Raw genomic sequence first — 24,001 nt, 5'->3', positions numbered from 1 at the left:
TCTTGGGATCTGATTTGACTTTCTTTTCTCCCACAAGGCAAAAGAACAATTGTTTTATTAGGATCATGCACAGACAACAAAAACACCTCACCATAGTAGAGAGCAGTGGGCTTTTGGCGGTAGGCAGATCTTTTAGTCACCTCTAAAATCTGCCTGTTTAAGGCAAGCTTACACGACAACATTATATATGATTATGTTTTAACATAAATATAGTTATCAAAAGTGGAACTCCTAGTCAAAACTTTTTTTCATTTGTTTAAACCGGAGAAGGTTTAGAGCATCTGTGGGTTATTCAGTGCTTTCTATGTTACCCACGCTTTATATATATATATATATATATATATATATATATATATATATATATATATTCAAAGGTATTGGGACACCGCCTTTACACATGAACTTTAATGACATCCCAATCTTAGTCCGTAGGGTTCATTATTGAGTTAGTCCACCCTTTGCAGCTATAACAGCTTCAACTTTTCTGGCAAACCTGTCCACAAGCTTTAGGAGTGTGTCTATGGGAATGTTTGACTATTCTTCCAGAAGTGCATTTGTGAGGTCAGGCACTGATGTGGAATGAGAAGGCCTGGTTCGCAGTCTCCACTCTAATTCATCACAAAGGTGTTCTATAGGGTTGAGGTCAGGTCTCATAGCAGGGCAGTCAGGTTCCTCCACCCCAAACTCGCTCATCTATGTCTTTATGGACCTTGCTTTGTGCACTGGTGTGCAGTCATGTTGGAACAGTCAAGTCCTGACCTCAACCTGAATAAGAGTGGAGACTGCGAGCCAGGCCTTCTCGTCCAACATCAATGCCTGACCTCACGAATGCGCTTCTGGAAGAATGGTCAAACATTCCTATAGACACACTCCAAAACCTTGCGGACAGCCTTCCCAGAAGAGTTGAAGCTGTCATAGCTACAAAGGGTGGGCCAACTCAATATTGAACCCTACGGACTAAGACCGGGGTGCCATTAACCACTTCCCACCTGCCATATATCAAAATGATGGCTGCAAAATGGTTAAGTTATCCTGACTGGACTTCATATGACGTCCAGTAGGAGACGCTGTTAGCGCACACCCCTGGGGGCACACAGCGTGGCAATCGCTGGTGTGATGTGTCAGTCTGACACACCGCATTTCCGATCCTGGTAAAGGGCCTCTGATGTAGGCTCTTTACCATGTGATCAGCCTTGTGCAGTCACAGCTGATCACAGTGTAAGCAGGAAGCTGTTTATCTGCTTTTCCTCTACTCGCACTGACAGACGCGAGTAGAGAAGGCTGCTCTCCTGACAGGGGAGGTCTTCACTGATAATTAGTGCATTGATTATCAGTGCAGACCCATTGAGGATGCCCACTGGAGACCACCAGGGAGGCCCACTGGAGACCACCAGTTGAGCATACCTGGGGAGCTAATCAGTGCTAAACTGAGCTGCAGCATGGTGGCCAAGACCATACAGCGGTTTAACAGGAGAGGTTCCACTCAGAACAGGTCTCTTATGGTCAACCAAAGAAGTTGAGTGCATGTGCTCAGCGTCATATCCAGAGGTTGTCTTTGGGAAATAGACATATGAGTGCTGCCAGCATTGCTACAGAGGTTGAAGGGGTTGAAGGGGTTGTGGGTCAGAAGGAAGCCTCATCTAAAGTTGATGCCCACAAACAGTTTGCTGAAAGCAAGCAGACTAAGGACAGGGATTACTGGAACCATGTCCAGTGGTCTGATGAGACCAATATAAACGTATTTGGTTCAGATGGTGTCAAGGGTGTGTGGCAGCAACCAGGTGAGGAGTACAAAGACAAGTGTGTCTTACCTACAGTCAAGAATAGTGGTGGGAGTGTCATGGTCTGGGTCTGCATGAGCGCTGCCGACACTGGGGAGCTACAGTTCATTGAGGGAACCATGAATGCCAACATGTACTGTGACATACTGAAGCAGAGCATGATACCATCCCTTCAGAGACCAGGCCGCAGGGCAGTATTACAACATAATAACAACTCCAAATACACCTCCAAGATGACCACTGCCTTGGTAAAGAAGCTGAGGGTAAAGGTGATGGACTGGCAAAGCATGTCCCCAGACCTAAATCCTATGGAACATCTGTAGGGCATCCTCAAATGGAAGGCGGAGGAGCGCAAGGGCTCTAACATCTATCAGCTCCATGATTTCCTCATGGAGGAGTGGAAGAGGACTCCAGTGGCAACCTGTGAAGCTCTGATGAACTCCATGCCCAAAAGGGTTAAGGCAGTGCTGGAAAATAATGGTGGCCACACAAAATATAAACAATTTGGGCCCAATTTGGACATTTTCACTTAGGGGTATACTCACTTTTGTTGCCAGCAGTTTAGACATTATTGGCTGTGTGCTGAGTTATTTTGAGGGGACAGCAAATTTACACTGTTATACAAGCTGTACACTCACTACTTTACATTGTAGCAAAGTGTCATTTCTTCAATGTTCACACATGAAAAGATATAATAAAATATTTACAAAAATGTTGTGAGATACTGTATATACTATATATATAAATATGTTTTGTTGGCTGAGTTCCACTTTAAAGAGTCAGACCAGTAGCTGAATATTTTGTTGATGAGTACAATGAGTATACTAGTTAGCAGGTCTCTGTATTTCTCATGCTCACCATACTATTTTTGGACAAAAGATGTAACACAAAATACAAATAAATGAGAACTATAGCAGTATTTTTTCTCCTAAAAGAGAGATCACCCACCATGCACTGAATAATGATGCTTTGCATGTTGAAAGAATGTAGACATACTCCTCTATTAATTGCCATGCATTACACAAGAAAATATTTGGGGAAAAACATCTTTGGACATTTTTTTTTTTAAATGGATGCATAATGATCTAACAAAAATACTAATAAAACACTTGTGTGAATGAGTATACCTATTATTCCCTTCCTATGTCCCTGCTAGGGTCCTATGAAAAAATTGTAAACCAGGAAGTAGGAATTGCCATTGCTATGTGCCTATCCCAGCATAAGCCAATCCTATCCTAGTTTGAGAGTTGTGATTGGCCAGACAGCATGTCTGGGCACCTGCTACTTTCTCTTTCTATTGTCTGCCTGTGTCTATATATTTCTTTTGCTATGCTCCCTAATTTGTGCATTTTCTGTCTTGTGCAGCCTCTCTGCAGTGTGTTGCACCCTTTCCTCTGCCTTTTGTTTATTACTCTGCAGTCTCTTCTTGTGCATCTTTGCAGCCCCCCCACAACTATTTGATATCTTCATCCAAGATGAGGAGATGTAAAGGTAGCATTAGGATTTTTTTCTAATAATTCTGTATTGTGCAAAAGTTTAGGCAGGTGTGAAGAATGTAATGTAAGAATTATTTAAACAATATATATATCTTAATTTTTATCACTTTACAAAATTCAAAGTGAGGGAACTGAAGACAAATCTAATTCAAATCAATATTTGGTGTGCCTACCCTTTGGCTTCAAACTAGCATCAATTCTTACACTTGCAAACTTTGTACACTTGTACAAAGTCAGGGATTATATAGGATTAGTGACGTGTATAATTAACCAATTATACCAAGCAAGCGCTAATGATCATCAATTTCAAATGTTGGTTGAACCACAGTTATTAACTGAAACAGAAACAGATGTGTAGGAGGCTTAAAACTGAGCGAGGAACAGGCAAACTCTGCTACTTAGGTGAGGTTGTGGAAGACCGTTTCATGTCACAGGTCATACACCATGGCAAGACTGAGCACACAAGGTAGATATTTTTGATCAGCAAGGTCTCTTCCAAGCAAATATGTCAAAGCAGACTGAGATTTCAAGATGTGCTGTTCAAACTCTTTTGAATAATTACAAAAAAATGGGCAACTTTGAAGACCGTAGATGCAGTGGTCGGCCAAGGAAACTTAATGCAGCAGATGAAAGCCACATCATGCTTACTTTTATTTCAACATCAGAAGATTCCCAGCAGTGCCATCAGCACAGAACTGGCAGAAACCAGTGGGACCCAAGTGCACCCATCAACTGCAGGTGCTCTGGACTGATGAATCAAAATATGAGATATTTGGCTGTAGCAGGAGGCATTTTTTTTTCAAAGGACTGGAGAGCGGTACAATAATGGTTGTCTGCAGGCAACAATGAAGCATGATGAGGGTTCCTTGCAAGTTTGGGGGGGGCTGCATTTTTGCAAATGGAGTTGCAGATTTGGTCAGGATCCATGTATCCTCAATGCTAATAAATACAGACAGATACTTATCTATAATGCCATACCATCAGGGAGGCATGTGATTGGCCCCAAATGTATTCTACAGCAGGACAACGACCCCAAACACACAGCCAATGTCATTAAGAACTATCTTTAGGGCATCTTCTCAACTATCTTCTTAACATCATGGAGTCTGTCTGGGATTACAGACGAGACAGAAGGATTTGAGGCACCCTACATTCTCAGAAGATCTGTGGTTAGTTTTCCAAGATGTCTGGAACAACCTACCTGTAGAGTTCCTTCAGTGTGCAAGTGTACCTGTTTTGAAGGCAAAAAGTGGTCACGCCAAATATTGATTTGATTTGGATTACTCTTCTGTTCATTTACTTTTCATTTCGCAAGTTGATAAAAATAACCACTTCATTTCTGAAAGCATTCTTTATTTTTTTCACACCTGCCTAAAACTTTTCACAGTACTGTATATATTAATATCTACTACCAATTGAAAACCTTGTCTGTCCTGAAATATGGAGATGTATACAGTCTAGGAACAAACTAAAGGGTTAAAAAGTATTTATCACAAATCTGACAGCCATTAGTCCTCAAATGGTTAAACAAAAAAATAAATGAAAACACATGCCCTACAGTTTATTTATGAAGCTGCGCATTGTTACGCTTTGTATAACAATTTGGGTATTGAATTAGGTGGGAAGTATTTGAAGGCTCCATTCTGCAAAGGTTCAATAGAAACAATCCAGAAAATAAGCGTTTTTTTTGGAAAACAATATACATTTAATTTAAGATCCCCCCCACCCAAAAAAAACATTATTTTTTTTGGTTTTTGTTTTTTAGAGGGGGGGGTGGGCTTTTCTAGGTTTTTCTCAGAATGCAGCTCCATAAACTAGGTTAGTGATTAGGACTTTAGAATTATGTGTTGATAAACATTACAGAAATGTGATAAAGATAAGGCACTACTTGAATAATCTACTATTTCTTCACTGCTTGAAATACACATCTGAAATATTTTTGATAGGCCAGTATTGTAGTCCACCCTAGCATCTTATTTTGTAACCTTTGCGATGGGTAATTGAAGGCCTGGTAATTACAACCCTCCTATTTAATTGTAATGCACATGGTAACATTATAATCTGAAGACATAGAACATCACACTGCAATATGCTGTTTCATTGTCTTTAAATTAGACTTTGTCAGACAGTGACATTGAAATTCTTTAGTGGTGCAGGATTAAATCCAGATGTCAAATAATACTTACTTTCGGTATGAATGCTCCTTGCATAAAAAGTACAGTGTAAACCCAGCATTAGTCTTAGTGCACCTGTACTGGCATTATTATGTGGGCACTGAAGCCATACTAATATATTGAGACAGAAATAAAGGAATAAATAACATTTTATTGTAACATTTGCTATAAATAATTTTATTTAAATAAAAAAAAAGTTTTTTCAACATTACTGTATGTTTCTTTAGATTAACATGACACTCCTTATGTATCTGCAGTATATCACTAACACCGATTATGAGATTTCAACTACAGTAAATGAATATACCAAATCGTTATTTTTTGGGCATGCAAAGGAAGCTATGACTGGAATGTATGAAGGATCAGCTGATATTTTTTCCACAGTCCAAACTATGCCCCCTGTGGCATTCTACAACAATGCAAATGGCGACACAGGTAATGTGTAGCTCATGTTTTCAAGTAGCTAAAAAAAACTCCTTGTAATAGCAAATTTTTTGTAAAGTTGTCAATAACATTTGATTGCTCTTTTTTTGTTATTGCTTCCTAAAAATGTTTCACAGCATATGGCATTGCCACCCACAAAGGTTACACCATTTTGTCACACTGCTGACCTCCCGTATTCGAAAAAGTCACACCCTATAGCTCCCAGGCAAGCTGCATAGACAATCAGTTATTACAGTTGCCACAGCAGGTGTGACTGTAAGGGATTAGCGTATCACCTACTGCAGCATACAAGGCTTCAGCAGGGGAACATTTGACTAATGGCTCTTCAAGTGTCACTATTACAGTCAAGTAGGTCAAAGTGTTACAAGACCAGCGTGTGTGGAGTCAAACAGGTGCAGCTGACCTCTCTGACATGACAATACTACTATGACCCAGCTTCAGCCAATAAATGAGCTCGCCCTCCTTCGGAGAGATGGGCTTTATGGGTATACAAACATTGTAGGCTTGACAGATATATGTTTAAAAAATATTGCAACAGTATTAGGTGAATGAAAAGTCACACTAGTAATGCCTCTTTTTGTTAAAGGACATTAAGCTGGTCAATGACTTGCCAATTTTAGAAGCTTTCTATCAGCTTTTAATCACATTTGCAACCAATAGTTTTGGCCATTTCAGGTTTTGAGAATATTTTTGTTTAGGCTCCATACACACTGGGTTTAAAAAAAGTCTGTTCTCTTGGCCAGTAAAAAACACTCATATAGAGCATTTTATTGTACAAAGTTTAGACGAGTTTAAGAGAGTTTTACGTTTTTTTTCTGCCAGTAAGCTCCAATCAAATATGTGAACCAGAAGGGCGCTGCCTCTAAACATTGAGCTCAAAATGTGCTTTTAATAATCCTAATGTGCATGGACACACAGGATAAAATTTGTGGCTTCTACAGGCAGAACACAAAACTCCTGTAGAAGCAACGTTTCTTAAGCCACTGTGCATGGAGTCTTAACGTAAAGGTACCAGTTAAGCAGCACATGTTGATCAATTTCCACAGAAAATTTAATAATTTGGTCCATTCATGTTCATTTTGGATTTCCCAGCTGACCATTTTAATTCCCATGTGACAAGGCTGGTGCCAGGTATACATAAATATACAAGGTGTTTATGCATTTGTAGGAAAAACATTTGCTCAGAGGATGAATAGTGGAATTATCTAACACAATTCTTATGTTTAAAGCCATCTTTATAGTGCATGGGCTTTATATAAAACAAACACTCTCAAGGGTACTTGTTAAATATTTGTTAATATAAATGGGTATATAATACAAGAAATCTTAGACTCTGTAGCTCATCAAATCTCTTTGGTATTTGTATGTTGAGCGACATTTTTACCCTTCCATATCTTCCATACTTCCTGCTTTTTCCAAATATTTTGCCTTTTTGCAGAAACCCTTTCCCCTATATACTGTGTCACATACCATGCTACACTTAATTTAGGAAGTCCTAACATTGATCTTGCTAAACACATTTTAATGTAATTTTTAACATTTTACTGCCATGCTAGTCAATGTTTTCATAGTTGGCTGGCTTTAAAGAGACCCTGCCACCAGACCATTTATTTCAATAAAAAACTTTCTGTAAAAGTATATGTGCATTTAACATATTTTATGCATGTTATTTGCCTGTGAATGAATGAGGGACTTGTATAGTGCTACCTATGCAAACTGAATCACCTGAGGGCACTTTTTGCCACCAGTGTCCGTCTGCCATATAGTGGTCCTTTACCCCACAGGGTCCCAATGCGCTTACAAACACATACACATCTAATTAAATTACCAGCATGTCTTTGGAGTGTGGGAGGAAACTCACACAGGCACAGGGAGAACATGCAAACTCCAGGCAGATGATATCATGGTTGGGATTTGAACCAGCAACCCTATTACTGCTAGATGAAAGTGCTAACCATTACACCACTGTGCTGCCTGTAAAAGCCTTCTATGTGTAGAAAGCTATTATCTTTGATGTGATGTCAGCAGCCCCAGGAAACACTGAGCTGTCACTTGATGATTCTCTAAAATGTTAAGCCTCGTACACACGATCAGATTGTTGGCCAACAAAACCGTGGAATTTTGTCCAAAGGGCGTTGGCCCAAACTTGTCTTGCATACACATGGCCACAACAATTGCGAATGTAGTGATGTGCTATGTTGTTTTTCAGCTCTTTAGCACCACCCTTTGGGCTCCTTCTGCTAATTTAATGTTAGTAGAAGTTTGGTGAGTGTTGATTCGCACTTTTCATTTTGCGCTTTTCATTTCACACTTTTCATTTTGCGCTTTTCATTTTGCACTTTTCATTTTGCACTTTTCAGTTTGTTTCTGAACGGCCATTCGTCAACCAGCCATGTTGCGGAATCGGAGGAGATAATGTGTTATTTATTATTGGCCTTGGAGTTATTGCTTTGACATTTTTTGATTTTTTTGGTTGAATAATGATTTGATTTGGTATATTTTCTATATTTTTGGATGCATAGAATGCACTTTTTGGTTAAGTTCTATTGGCAGATAGCATGTGTAATTTTATTTGTTTTCGTTTTTTAATGCACAATAAAAAAATTATGTAGAATAATACTTGGCTATGTGTTTTACTTCAAATTACCTTTTGAGAGTAGGCAGTTACATTTTAAAAAATACAATGCAAAATTGACAAGGGACACCAACATAATTGTGTCTTTGATCTTAAAAACTACGGGATAATGGTATTGTGGTAACTTGCCCAAATAAAAAAAAAAACATAATAATATTATTCTTGATATATAAAAAAGCCTTTGAAAATGTGTTTGTAATAACTCCATCAGTATCACCAGCAAAGCATCTTCATTATTATCCCATTAAAGAAGAAGAGAATGTGCGCTGCATTTAGAGATTTCATAATTTGCCACGTCAAGAATGTTAATTCTCCATTACGAACATTTGTTTACAAGACCGACTGCTTCCAGCTCGTCCTTGCTTCCGAGCATGCGTGTTTGCACTTTGTACTTTTGTCTGACGGACTTGTGTACACACGCTCGGAAAATCCGACAACACACATTTGTCCACAGAAAATTTTAAAACATGCTAGCCAACATTTGTTGGTGGAAAGTCCAACAGCAATCGCCCAATGGAGCATACACATGGTTGGATTTACCGCCAACAGCCTGTCATCGAACATTTCCCATCAGAAAGTCTGATCGTGTGTACAAGGCTTTACTCTTTACTGCTTCCCAGCAGCTTCATAGAAGGTTACGTTGGGAACAAATGAGAGGGATGGAGGAGCTGGGCAAAAAAGGACATCCATTTTGTTTGGGTACAGCATTTCACGACTGCCCAATTGTCAGTTAAAGCGACACAGTGCCGTATCGCAAAAAATGGCCTGTCATTAAGGGGGCAAATCCTTCCGGGGCTGAAGTGATTAAAATAGTACCTTTTCTATAGAGGTGTACACATCAGACCAAAAAGAGGGACAACTAAGGCTGCACAGGAGACAGAGGGATTTGGTCTGAAATGAGGGACAGTCCCTCCAAATGAGAGATTTGAAAGCTATGCTTATATAGTTAAAAGCGTTATGTTTTTAATGAGGTTCTCCAGTCAATTTAAAAAAAAAAGTCAGCAGCTACAAACATTGTAGCTGCTAAATTTTAATAAGACACTTACCTGTCCAGGGATCTAGCACTGTACTCAACTGAGCAGGTTCTTCACCAGTCATTGGGTCCCAATTCCCCCATGCTGAGTGTTGGAAGTTGGCTGTGACTCCTTGCAGCTTCACAGCCAACTCCTCATTGTGCATGTGTGAGCATCACTGTGCATTGTGAATAGACCCGCAGCCTATTGGAACTAACTTCCAGTGTAATCGCCTAGGCGATTCCAACAGAAGTGGGGAGTAGGTATCTGTCAAAATAGGTACCCGCTCCCTCCCAAAAAAGAAATTATGTCCCAAAAGTAGGGGAGAAAGAAGCAGAAGGAGCAAATCTTTTTCAGTGAAGTTACACTTTAAACCCTTGAACCCAGAAGAAAGCAGGCAGCCTTGTACATATCCTGACTATCTTGTGATGCTACTATAATTATAACCCTATGTTGCTAATTACACTGAGCAAAATTATAAACACAACACTTTTGTGTTTGCCCCTATTTATCATGAGCTGAACTTAAAGATCTACAACTTTTTCTATGTACACAAAAAGCCTATTTCTCTCAAATATTGTTCAAAAATCTGTCTTATTCTGTGTTAGTGATCACTTCTCCTTTGCCGACATAATCCATCCACCTCATAGCTGTGGCATATCAAGATGTAGATTAGACAGGTTGATTTTTGCACAGGTATGCCTTAGGCTGGCCACGATAAAAGGCCACTCTAAAATGGGCAGTTTTATTGTATTGGGGGTCGGGGGTCCGAAAAACAGTCAGTATCTTGTGTGACAACCATTTGCCTCACGCAGTGCAGCACATCTCCTTTGCATAGAGTTGATCAGATTGTTTATTGTGGCCTGTGGAATGTTGGTCCATTCCTCTTCAATGGCTGTGCGAAGTTTCTGGAAATTGTCAGGAACTGGAACACTCTGTCGTATACGCCACCCCACAGCATCCCAAACATGTTTAATGGGGGACATATATGGTGAGTATACTGGCCATGCAAGAACTGGGTTGTTTTCAGCTTCCACAAATTGTGTACAGATCCTTGCAACATGAGGCCAAGCATTATCATGCTACAACATGAGGTGATGGTCGTGGATGAATGGCACAACAATGGGCCTCAGGATCTCGTCACGGTATCTCTGTGCATCCAAAATGCCATCAATAAAATGTACCTGTGTTCATTGTCCATAGCATATGCCTGTTCATACCATAACACCACTGCCACCATGGGCCACTCGATCCACAACGTTTACATCAGCAAACTGCTCACCCACACAACCCCATACATGCTGTCTGCCATCTGCCCTTTACAGTGAAAACCAAGATTAATCCGTGAAGAGAACACCTCTCCAAAGTGCCAGATGCCATCGAATATGAGCATTTTCCCACTCAAGTCGGTTACGAGACCCCGATGAGGACGAGCATGCAGATAAGCTTCCCTGAGATGGTTTTTGACAGTTTGTACAGAAACTCTTTGGTTATGCAAACCGATTGTTGCAGCAGCTGTCTGGGTGGCTGGTCTCAGACGATCTTGGGGGTGTAGATGCTGGATGGTGTGGTTACATGTGGTCTGCGGTTGTGAGGCTGGTTGCATACCCCACTTTTAAGTACCCAATGGGGTTTATTTGCTAAAGCTGGAAAGTGCAAAATCAGGCTCACTTCTGCATAGAAACCAATGAGCTTCCAGGTTTTATTACCAAAGCTTAATTGAACAAGCTGGGGTTAGAAGCTCATTGGTTTCTATGCAGAAGTGAGCCTGATTTTGCACTTTATTTACAGCTTTAGTAAATAAACCCCATTGTGTACTTAAAATTGGGGTATGCCTGTACTGTCAAATTCTCTGAAACGCCTTTGGAGACTGCTTATGGTAGAGAAATGGACATTTAATTCAAGGGCAACAGCTCTGAGGGACATTCCTGCCGTACAGGGCCGTCTTTAAGGCAGGGCAAAAGGGGCAGCTGCCCTGGGCCCTGTCATTGTTGTGGGGCCCAAAACAGCTGCTTCATATTTGCCAACTATCCAGGTTTAAATTCACTTGTCCCTTGAAGTTTCATTCCTGTGCTGTGCCCCAATATCTCAGTGTGAAGTGCTGGTACTAATGCTGTCCAGCTCTGCCCTATTGTTGTGTGCAGATGACTCACCTGCAGACCCTGTGTTTACATGTAAATAACCGGCATTCGTATGTAAATAGCGGCTACAATACTAAGTAAATAGCTGCGGCTGGCGGCATTGATATGTAAATAAAGGCGGCATTCCTATGTATATCATGCTCCCCTGCTGTGAGGAGGCGATGTGCTGTAACCTCTAGCAACTAATCAGTGAGCCGTAATGTGTGCTGTAACCTCTAGCAACTAGTCAGTAAGCAGTAATGATATGCTGTAACCACTGGCAACCAATCGCAATTGCTGTCTGATCTGATACAGAAAACTCATTTTAAGTCTAGCTGCTATTTATTGTATGTCTCAGAGTAGGTGGAGAGGGAAATTGCATGGGGGGGGCCCAAGAAAAATTTTGCCCAGGGTCCAATCTATATTAAAGATGACCCTGCTGCCGTCAGTATGCCAACTAAACGCTCCCTCAAAACTTGCAACATCTGTGGCATTGTGCTGTGTGATAAAACTGCACATTTTAGAGTGGCCTTTTATTGTGGCCAGCCTGAGGCACACCTGTGCAATAATCATGCTGTCTATTCAGCATCTGGATATGGATATGCCACACCTGTGAGGTGGATGGATTATCTCTGCAAAGGAGAAGTTCTCACTAACACAGATTTGGACAGATTTGTGAACAATATTTGAGAGAAATAGGCCTTTTGTGTACATAGAAAAAGTCGTAGATCTTTAAGTTCAGATCATGATGAATAGGGGCAAACACAAAAGTGTTGCTTTTATAATGTTACTCAGTGTATATCACTTGCTAGTTTTATTCTCTTTGTTTTTCATTAAAATAAGCTTTATTTCAGTAGTTTTATAATGAGTTATAATTTACCAGTTAATAGATGAATTATTTTACACTAAATTATAAGTAGTTAAAATGTCCATGAGGTCAGGAGTTTTCTAAGCAGTTAAGTACACAATTGAAGCATAACACTAAACATTTAATAGAGAGCGTAGTACCAGAACAGCAGAGAAATGTGTTTGAGCTATTAGTGACAGTGTGAGCATATGTGAGGCTTTATTTACTCACCTGCTGACACTGAGCCCAAACAGAAACCACATTGATCACTGAGAATCATATTGTAGAACACCCATCAATGAACACATTGAATTTAAGTTTCTGAGAACAAAAGTATTCTGACACTTGTTTACATTTTTTATAAAATATTTCTTATTTTGTTGAAAAGCCATGCCTGTCTAAGCCCTTGTACACACGGTCGGACATTCGGACAACAAAATCAGTCGGATTTTGTCCGACTGATTTTTTCCAAAACTTGTGTTGCATACACACGGTCGGACAAAGTTGTCAGAAAATCCGATTGTTCATAACGTGATGACGTTATTTCGTTACAACGGGACAACGTTCAGGCTAGTAGCCAATTGCTTTGGTCTAGGAATTTGATCTGAGCATGCATGGCACTTTGTCCGATCGGAATTCTCTACAAACGATCGGACGGGGTCCGATTGGATCATGTTGTTGGAAAATTTTATAGCCCTGCTCTAAAACTTTGTCGGTCGGATATTCCGACGGAAACAGTCCGATGGAGCCCACACACGGTCAGATTATCCGACAACAAGGTCCGATCGGACATTTTCCGTCGGAATGTCCGACCATGTGTACAAGGGCTAAAAGTGGCATTACTGGTCTCATTGTGACATATTTAAGGTGTAAGTCCAACCCAAACTTATTTTGAATTTTGGATACAGTAAGAAAGGAATACATCCAATAAAGAAAGATTACATCCAGTAAGGAATGAATACATCTGTGGTCTGGTATCTGGTCTTTGTTAGAGAGGTTCCCCATCACTTATTTTTATGGTGACAACGGTTTTACCTCTTTAATACACCCATTTAGAACTAAAAAGTTGATGGGGAATTTAGCCTTCCCCTAGATATATATTTTGCTTTTGTGTTGCAATTGGAGATTTTTAATTAATTTACTGAAGCCATTATCAGTGCAACTGCAAGTGAGCAGAGACCTCTCCAACTAATAGTAGTAAAAACTCAACCTAAGTCCAATTATTTCTCCAATCTATCCAGAGATATGTGAGGGGATACATCTCTAACTAATCCCTGGATAGCAGTAAAAACCCAACCAATGTTTTAGTGCTTACCTCCTTTATCCAAGATGTAAAAAAAATTTTGGGCTTAACATACACTTTAATAAGTCAATAAAAAGTAGTGATAGTTAACCATTTTCTTCACTGACCTGTTAAAATCTGGAAATTGCTTTGTATAAACTTAGTAAAAACTTCTCAGTAAAGCAGTTAAGATAAATTACATAAAAATGTGAGGTAGAAAACATGTAATTTAATAATATCAAAGGGTTGATAAAACTAACCTGCTTCAGATAGCTGCACAGTGGAGTCATTAAAAATTTTCACTTTGAAATCATAAGACCAGAATCAGAATGGTACTATATCATTGCGAGTTCTGAACTCCTTGTACACGATTTAATGATTTATTTACAGTACTTGTACACACGGTCGGACATTCGGACAACAAAATCCGTCGGATTTTGTCCGACTGATTTTTTCCAAAACTTGTGTTGCATACACACGGTCGGACAAAGTTGTCGGAAAATCCGATTGTTCGTAACGTGATGACGTTATTTCGTTACAACGGGACAACGTTCAGGATAGTAGCCAATAGCTTTGGTCTAGGAATTTGATCTGAGCATGCGTGGCACTTTGTCCGATCGGAATTCTCTACAGACAAATATTACTGTATTGTATAAAATTGTTTATTTTTTTTTCAAGCATATGTTATATATTATAAAATACTGTCTTCTCTGTTACTAGCTACTGAGAATGTGCAATATGGAATCAACATTGAGGCTGAACAGCTGTCCTACACTGTTGAGAAGCTTGCACCTTTTACTGACTATACAATTAGTGTGTCTGCTTTTACAACCGTTGGAGAAGGACCACCAACAGATATAGTCATAAAGACAAGTGAGCAAGGTAATATTTTGTCTCCAAGGGTTCGTAAAAAATGTTTAATTTCTATTTGCCAAATATTACTTTAACATTGTCAATTTTTGTCCTTAGTTCCAAGTTCGGTAAATAACATAAGCTATTATAACATAAGTTCAACATCAGTTATGGTATACTGGGATCCACCTCTGGAGCCCAATGGGATGATAACCCACTATACAGTCTATGCAATGGATCTATATACAAGAGAGGCCTTTCACGTTATAACCAGCAACACAAGCATCCTCATACAAGGTATCACTTTTTATAAAATTGTTTCATTCAGTTTTTTTTGATTTAACAAATTATTCAGCACTTACAGAAATCATATAAGGCATATGGACCAACTCATTTAAGTGCATGTATACTGATGACTATAGAAAAAAGGATAGAATTGGAGAAAGAAAAAAAACAATAAAATATCACCTTTCGTATCAGCTATAACAATATAATTATGTTTGCCATCAAAATTTTTGGTGTTGCTCATTTTTCTTTGTGATATTATGGCATTATCAGCACCTTGGCATTTTTTTCATTCTAATTATATTCTCTGTCTTTTAAGAACATGTTTAGATTTTACATTCACATTGTTGCTCAAGCAGCAGTTCCTGTTCCAGCAGGAACTGGCCAAGATTCAAACCATGGATAGGCAGGATGAATGTACCCAAGTTGATCTATCAATCAATTTGGGTACAAACAGCCTGTCAGATTTTACATGTGATTATTGCTAGCGGCTGTTAAAGCCGCTAGCAATAATCATTGGGCTCTCCTCCCCACCGAGAGAATACAATGACCCTACAGGAGGGATTCCCTCATCAACACTGACCGTGCAACTCATGCTTGCGGGATAGAAAATCACTCCATGTATGGCCAGGTTTAAGTTTAGGGGAAGAGTTAGGTCTAGGGACACTGGATCTTTCAGCTTAGGGGATGGATTTAGTTAATTGATATGTTCCTCCTAAATTAAGGTGAATGGTTAATTCATGGCTTAAGGGTTCACTACAGGTTTAGATTTTGGTTCAGGATAGAAAATGACCTTCTGGGTTTAATACAATGTTTTTTCAGGTGAAAATTTTTATTTTTTCTGGTAGATTTCAGATTTTCTGTGTATGGATTTTGCTGCTACTAGCACTACTCTATCCCACTAAAACATAGCATATTGATCTTTAACTGATGAAACATGTGAGCAGTATGCTGTGTTCCTAGGAATGGTTTTATTTTTTGACACATATAGCTAAAGATATCTTGGTATAGCTCTTGTATTAGCCAGTAAACATTGTGAATTTGGCTTCATGCTTTCTAAAGCAAAGGGGCTAGGTAGTTTCTAGTAGAGCTGAACCAATGTATGGCCATACAAGGTGCCTGCCTTGGTTCATGACAAGGAGACTCATGAGGAACCCTTCAGCAGCAGTCTTATGGCAATAGTTCTTATAGTGCTGCCTTGTTCTTAAAAATTTGTTGGAGCATGGCACCTACTGGTCTTCAGTGTGCTAATGATAAGGAAGTGGTGACAATGGTGGTGTTGCAGCAGTGGTGGAGTTACAATAGCTTTTGCCTCAGGATCTCTGGGAGTGAGTCACTATGTTGGCACTTGACGTTCCACACTAGGGTCACAGTTTTGGCTTGTTTGGCTCTGTGTTAGGTACATAGCTGGCTTACAATATGGTTACTATGCCAAAATGTGTTTGTTTCTGTTTTACAGGCAACTGCTCAGAGTAATTGTGAACAGCTGAAAGTGTTTACAGACGTAGAGCCAGAATAACACTGAACTCGCCTCAGGGATAGTATAGTCTATTTTTGTCAATGGTAATACTTTGTAATGGCATTATCAGTTAACGTGTAACCATTGTGTGTGGCAGAAGTAAAACTTGGTCAGATTTAGCAAGGTTTAGGTTGAAGAAAAGATGATGTAAGCAGCATTTGTGCAAGCCTGAGGGTGCAAGGCTGCAGATTTTACCAGTAACTTCTGCTGCTTGCTCCATGGCTTATGCCGAATATACACGAGCGGAATGTCCGACAGAAAAAGTCAGACTGAAACTTTTCATCGTATATTCCGATCGTGTGTATGCCTCATCTGACTTTTTTTTTTTCAATTGTAACGGACCTAGAAATAGAACATGTTCTAAATATTTCCCCACGGAACCAATTCCTATCGGGAAAACCACTCGTTTGTATGCTGTTCCGACGGACCAATAATGATGCATGCTCTGAAGCAAGTACAAGAGCTATTGGCTACTGGCTATTGAACTTCCTTTTTCTAGTCCCGTCGTATGTGCTGTACATCATCGCGTTCTTGACGATCGTACTTTGGTGTGATTGTGGGTACGCAAGACAGTTTCAGCGGAATTCCAGAGTTTATTCCGACGGGAAAACCGGTCGTGTGTACAGGGCATTAGTTAATTAAGCTTTTTACTGCAGCCTTTGGCAGTCTCTTGTAGATTGTCCTTAGTCTTTGCCAGTCTCCTGTAGCATTTCAAAATGTTGTAACATGTTTTCAGTCTAACCATCTACTCTAACCTATCCACATCCTCTGAAAGGATCCGGGTCCTTAGCCTTTGCCAGCCTCTTGTAGCATGTTTGCAGCCTATGACAGTCTCCTGTAGCATTTTCAGTTTCTGATAGCCTGCTGTAACATGTCTGAAGTCTCTGACAGTCTCCTGTAGCTTTTCTGCAGCCTTTAACAACTCACTGTAGCTTATTTGAAGTCTCTAGAAGCCTTTTGTAGCATTTTTGTAGCCTCTGACAACCTGCTGCAGCGTGTTTTTAGCCTCTGACATCTTGCCTTATTATATCTGCACTTTCTGTCAGTGTTTTGTAATATGTGAGCAGTATCTTGAAACATGGCAGCAGTAAAAAGTAGTTACTGGTAGAATGTTTTGTTACTGAAATACTGAACAAAAAGGTTTGTGATCAAAACATGTTTTCCCCAAAATGTCCATAGTTTACAATGCTCAATATGATAAAAGTGTATACCTATTTAGCCATACATTATAATGTGTTAAACAATTATAATACATGATTTTATTTCGTTGTGACATGCTTAGCTAGGACTTGTTTCATTTCCTTCCTCCTAACCAACCATACGCATGTGATGGGAACCTGCCTGCACAACTTTATATTATCTCACCTGGCTGCAGCTATGCTGGACCTGCTGATTGGGTGGAGGTAATGTAAAAGCACCCACTGGAGGGGAAGAGTAAGGGAATCGCTGGCTAGCAGCAATATTGTCAGATGCTGCTGACTGACCGCTGGATGACAGGATAACAAGCTTGGAAAGGGGTTCATCTGGCTTCTTCCAGAAGTCTCAAGTGAGCCCATGCTAGCTAAACTTTACATTTATTGAATTCAGATTGCAGGAATAGACTATACTGTACGTGAAGTAAAGATTTATGTACGTGACCACTTTGTACACTATAAAGGACAGAAACAAGATAAGAAGCTATTTCACAACATTTTCATAAGATAGGCAAATCATTCTAATTCCTCTTTTTCTAGTAGCACATAACTAACAATTTATATCAGCTTGAGGATTGCAGATGGAGCCTATATTTGCACTTGTCGACCCCCGCACACACATATACGTTGGTAGAATGGCACAGGCAGGCAAATGGGCATACCTGTACTTCCCTTTGAATTTTCCACCTATCAGGCACGCTGCCGGATCATGCATGTGGGTCTCACAAACTCGATGTTCACCGATGGCCTGCGATTGCGGTGAGGAGAGGCAGAACAGGGAGATAAGTATGTAAACAAGGCATTTCCCTGTTCTGCCTAGCAACATGACAGGAATCTACTGCTACCTGTCATCGGGAGCAGTGATTTCTGTTGTGTTTTTGTGAGCCAACCCCTCCCCCCGGTTAGAATCACTCCCTAGGACACACTTAACCCCTTGATTGCCCCCCTAGTGTTTAACCCCTTCCCGTGTCATTTATACAGTAATCGGTGGCTATTTCTAGCTCTGATCACTGTATTAATGCCAATGGTTCCAAAATAGTGTCAAAAGTGTCCAATGTGTCCGCCATAATGTTGCAGTCCCGATAAAAATTGCAGATCGCCACCATTACTAGTAAATAAAAAGTATAATAAAAATGCCATAAATCTATCCCCTATTTTGTAGATGCTATAACTTTTGTGCAAACCAATCAACATATCCTTATTGCAGTTTTTTTTTTTACCAAAAATATGTAGAAAAATACATATCGACCTCAACTGTGGAAGAATTTTTTTTTTTTTTTTTTATTATTATTTCAAGTTTATTCACTCGTATAAGATACAGTCAAAATTGAACAGTTACAGCATTAAGAACTCAAATTCAAGATTCACATATGATAGTCTGTCAGGAATACATAATAAACTTAAAACAATGGAAGGTGCAGTCTTCCTGAGGGCATTATTATCTAACAAATAACTGTAGAATTTCAATTTAGAACTGTTGATTTCTTCATGTAATGTTATCTATGCATTTCAATATTGTTTTGTCTCCCACCAAGAGAAGGATTAGGTGTGGGAGGTTTATATAAAGAAGAGGATAGAAAAGATAAAGGACTAAAGAGGTGCAGGCATAGGAAGAGGAGTTATGGAAGCTATTTTGTGTTAGTACCATCCAGTGGCTGCATCTTAGCGGTCAAGGGAAATAGTTCAACAAGCAAGAGGTCAATTGCAGTTCCCTGCAATCAGGTCATGGTAGGTTCGAGAGCTTCTAAAGTTAAACCACGGTGTCCACGTTGTGTGGTAGCTGTCCACCATATCATTAGACTGGGCCACCGTTTCCTCCATGTCACAAACCTCCCTAACTTGAAAGAGCCATTCCCTAATTGCAGGAACATTAGTCGATTTCCAGTAGCGTGGCTGCATTCAACAAATGCCTAGTCAATGATTTCTTATATCGCCGTACAGAGAAGGTTGTGACCTGGAGCAAACAGCACGCCGCATCGAGTCATGGAGAAATGTATTTTTTTTTATATTTTTTGGGGATATTTATTATAGCAAAAAGTTAAAAATATTGCTTTTTTTCAAAATTGTTGCTATTTTTTGTTTATAATGCAAAAAAAAACAAAAAACGCAGAGGTGATCAAATACCACCAAAAGAAAGCTCTATTTGTGGCAAAAAAATACATCAATTTTGTTTGGGTACAACGTCGCACGACCGTGAATTTGTCAGCTAAAGTGATGCAGTACAGAATCTGGTCAGGAAGGGGGTAAATCCTTCCGGGGCTGAAGTGGTTAATGTATCTTGCACTGGATATATTGTATAAAAAAACAGATGTCAGGAGACTGCTAAAGTTTTTTTTTTATACAAAGAAATGGGAATGCAAAGTGCACATATATAATTCTTCTATTCATGTTTCTAAACATACAGATACAAGAAGACTTGTATTATGGTCTAGTTTCCTTCCTGTTTAAGAAAGAAAAGAAAAATCAAAATGGATTAAAAACTTAAGTAAAATATACCCACAGGTGCACAGGATTTTATGGCTAACATGACAAAAGGGGAAAATGTGAAAGTGCGATATCTATTAGTGAAGGATTTTGTGAAATCACCAAGAAAGGACACAACATTTATGTAATCTTCCAAATAAAAACATTTGTAAACAAACAAAAAAAAAGTTATTTATGTATGTACTGTATAGGCTTTCTTACTTATGTCAGCTACTTTATTTGTTAGGCTTAAGAAAGTACACAGATTACAAGATGCGTGTTGCAGCCTCAAATACAGCAGGTGAAAGTTCCCTTTCTGAAGAAAATGATATTTTTGTAAGAACTTTAGAAGATGGTAAGTATGCATGCTCTGTTTAATTCTGGCAGGTTGTTTGTATGAGGCCTTGCATACATGTATTGGATTTCCAAAGCAGAAAGTCATCTTGATGGTGAATAGAAAAAAAAAGCAAAAGTGTTAACAGAGCTGAATAGCTAAAGCTAAAATATCACAAGCACATACACCTGAGAGTGACTTACCCATGCTGTACAGACTTTTGATTAGAGAGAGAGGGTACAAAGCCAAACAGCCTCTGCTGGGCTCTCTCTTTAGAACATGTATATTGTTCTGTGCATCTTGAATTGAATGGTTATTTGTAAAAGAGGTATATTTGTTTATTAATAGTTTATTTTTAATTACATTTAATTACATTTAATCATATTTTTAATACCATGAATATAAAATATTTAAGTGGTGAGTTCCATCACAATATTTGTATAACCATTCAAAATGACACCATAACAAAAAAACAAAGCCCAGTTCTGATCCCCGCCTGATTTAGTTAAGCTCTTGCAAGCTGTGAGATTAGACAGCAATCATCCTCCCTCATCAGAAAATCTGTGCTTGCTTGTTCAAGCATATTTATACACATGTTTACACGCTCAGTGATCTGTCACAGAGATACAGCTTAGTATGGGTGAGCAACTAACAAATATGAAATGAATAATTAGTTTAGAATATTTTACACCACAAGACAGTTATCAAAAATATGAATGAATAGGAATGTGTTGAAAGTGGTTGCACAGTATCAAATATAACTGTTGAAGTATAAACTTTCAGAAATAAATCATTCCATGCCCAGTACTTACTTAACAATATATACTTTATATAATTAGAAGTAATGCTAGAAGGAATTATTACCCTTAATTAACCACTTGCCGCCCGCCCTATAGGCAATTGACGGCTGCAAAGTGGTTTCATAATCCTGACCGGACGTCCGACGGAGACTCTTTACCACGTGATCAGCCGTGTCCAATCACGGCTGATCACAGTGTAAATGGGAAGAGCCGGTGATCGGCTTTCCCTCACTCGCGTCTGTCAGACACGAGTAGAGGAGAGCCGGTCGGCTGCTCCTCTGACAGGGGGGGTCTGTGCTGATCGATTATCAGCACAGCCCCCCCGAGGATGCCCACACTGGACCACCAGGGACGCCACCAGACCACCAGGGAAAAGGTAATCCTCCCTAGACCACCAGGGATGCCAGTCAGCACAACGGATGCCAATCAGTGCCCATAATGGATGCCAATCAGTGCCCACAATGGGCATCACTGATTGGCATGCATTATTGTTTGGCACTGATTGGCATCCATTACTATAGTATAACACCAATGCCGCCTATGAGTGCCCACCTGTGCCGCCTATGAGTGCCCACCTGTGCCGCCTATGAGTGCCCACCTGTGCCGCCTATCAGTGCCCACCTGTGCCGCCTATCAGTGCCAACCCATGCCCATCTGTGCTGCCTATCCATGCCCATCTGTGCCGCCTATCCATGCCCATCTGTGCCACCCATCCATGCCATTCCGTGCCAGCTATCAGTGCCAATTTGTGCCACCTATCAGTGTCCGTCCGTGTCGCCCATCCGTGTCGCCCATCCGTGTCGCCCATCAGTGCCGCCTATCAGTGCCACCAATCAGTGTCCATCAATGCCACCTCATCAATGCCACTTCATTGGTGCCACATTGGTGCCCATCAGTGCCGCCTTATCAGTGCCCATCAGTGTAGCCCCATCAGTGCCCATCAGTGAAGGAGAAAACGTACTTATTTACAAAGTTTTGAAACTGAAACAAAAAAAACATTTTTTTTTCAAAATTTTCGGTATTTTTTATTTGTAGCGCAAAAAATAAAAACCGTAGAGGTGATCTAATACCACCAAAAGAAAGCTCTATTTGTGGGAAAAAAATGATAAAAATTTCATTTGGGTACAGTGTAGCATGACCGCGCAATTGTCATTCAAAGTGCGACAGCGCTGAAAGCTCAAAATTGGTCTGGGCAGGAAGGTGTTTAAGTGCCCTGTATTGAAGTGGTTAATGAAACACTTAAAATGCATATTTTATCAAATTGATTTGAATGCCTGCTGTCAACCCATTTCATTTTGTGAAGCCAGATTTTTTAGATGTTATGCAGAATTAGAGAATTAGAGGTGATATACTTACCCCTCCAATGGCCCATGTGTCTTGCCCCCATGGTGCACACTAGTGGACTCAGGCATCCTGTACTTCTTAAAGTATAGGAGGGGAAATCCTATGATTGTGCTTCAAAATATTTTTGATTGTGTATTTATTAATTCATATATACTATTTATCTCTATTTACAGTTCCAGGATCACCACCTCAGAATTTGGTTTCAACTGGTGTAAATGCAACTTCCATTAGTTTGGAGTGGTCCCCACCTTTAGAACCCAATGGAATTATTAAACTTTATGAAATCATCTACACAAACTCAACAGTTATACTCTCACAAAACACCTCTTCAACAAGCTGCACCTTGATTGATTTAAATCCATTCACCCTTTATAGAATTTCTGTTCGAGCTTACACTATGTTAGGACATGGAAACCAGTCCACACCAGTTCTTCCTGTAAAAACCTCAGAAACTGGTAGGTGTAAATACTTTTGCATTTTGTTGGTGTTAATTTAAGATATGATATTAAAACATATTTATATTAGCCAATGAGAGTTCCAATATTCCAGAACTGCAAACCCTTGATTTATCAGTAATGTACTGAAAGTTTTCCTTGGTGATTTAACTAGCAGGTTGTAGCAACTCACTTTATTTGTTTTACCCGCACAACATAAATCGGTAATGGGGAACATTAAAATAACAGTTCACTTTATGGTATGAGTGTTCCTAAATACATCTGTGCCTATAGCTTCATAGCTGTAAATCTTCTGTGTGATATCTAAGGCACTGCTGCCTCTGACTGCTAGCCTCAGGAGATTGTTTGTGAAATTTGATGATGTCACTACTGTGCGACTCACTGTTCTCCTGGCTGGAGGTTCTGACATTTCTACCAAAATGGCCACCTCTACACAGGGAAACAGTGCAGACCAAGACATAGTAAGTTAACTGCAGGGAGACCATGGACAATATTGGTGACAAGGCTTTTGCCCTCTGCCTGCCTTTTGTATGAGCCCAGCTTCCATAGTGCATTCCCTCTTTTACAAGCAATGAATGAGCTTCAAGCCAAGCCCTCGCTGACCTCTGTAGCTGCAGGCACTTTTGTGCAATTTATCGTAAAACATCACAAGAGAAGCACTATTAGTCCTGATAAAGGTAGAAGGTTTTTTTTAGAAGGTTTTTTTTACCTTATTGCATTTTATGTATTAACCGGTTCCCGATATAGATATACTGTGGCACAATGGCTCTCCTGGGAAAAATCTCATATGGGTAAGTCCTTCCCTTTTTCGGCCACCAGAGGGTGTGCCCGCCACACTGTGGCACGATCATGTGCACGAGCGCCAGCACAGGGATTTGTGCGTATAAACACACAAATCCCTGTGCTGTCGGAGGAGAGTAGACATGTCGTTTGTTCCTACCAAGTAGGAACAGAGATATGTCTC

At 39.8% G+C, this 24,001-nt stretch overlaps 1 protein-coding gene across 4 annotated transcripts in view; it reads left to right on the top strand.

The window, feature by feature from the left end:
- PTPRQ (protein tyrosine phosphatase receptor type Q) overlaps positions 1 to 24,001 on the top strand; it is a 429,454-nt gene that overhangs the window by 184,869 nt on the left and 220,584 nt on the right. For all 4 annotated transcript variants that reach the window (XM_077471954.1, XM_077471952.1, XM_077471951.1 and 1 more), the window contains exons 19-23: positions 5,709 to 5,886; positions 14,513 to 14,674; positions 14,762 to 14,941; positions 20,352 to 20,459; positions 22,756 to 23,037. In XM_077471954.1, the coding sequence (XP_077328080.1) occupies positions 5,709 to 5,886; positions 14,513 to 14,674; positions 14,762 to 14,941; positions 20,352 to 20,459; positions 22,756 to 23,037 (910 nt within the window). The remainder of the gene's footprint in view (positions 1 to 5,708; positions 5,887 to 14,512; positions 14,675 to 14,761; positions 14,942 to 20,351; positions 20,460 to 22,755; positions 23,038 to 24,001) is intronic.

This window comes from Lithobates pipiens, unplaced genomic scaffold (genome assembly GCF_037356315.1).
Source record: "Lithobates pipiens isolate NorthernLeopardFrog02 unplaced genomic scaffold, aLitPip1_a1.2 Scaffold_8, whole genome shotgun sequence".
Lineage (NCBI taxonomy): Eukaryota > Metazoa > Chordata > Amphibia > Anura > Ranidae > Lithobates > Lithobates pipiens.
The sequence above is the reverse complement of the archived record's forward strand: the minus strand, read 5'-3'. Positions and strand labels throughout refer to the sequence as shown.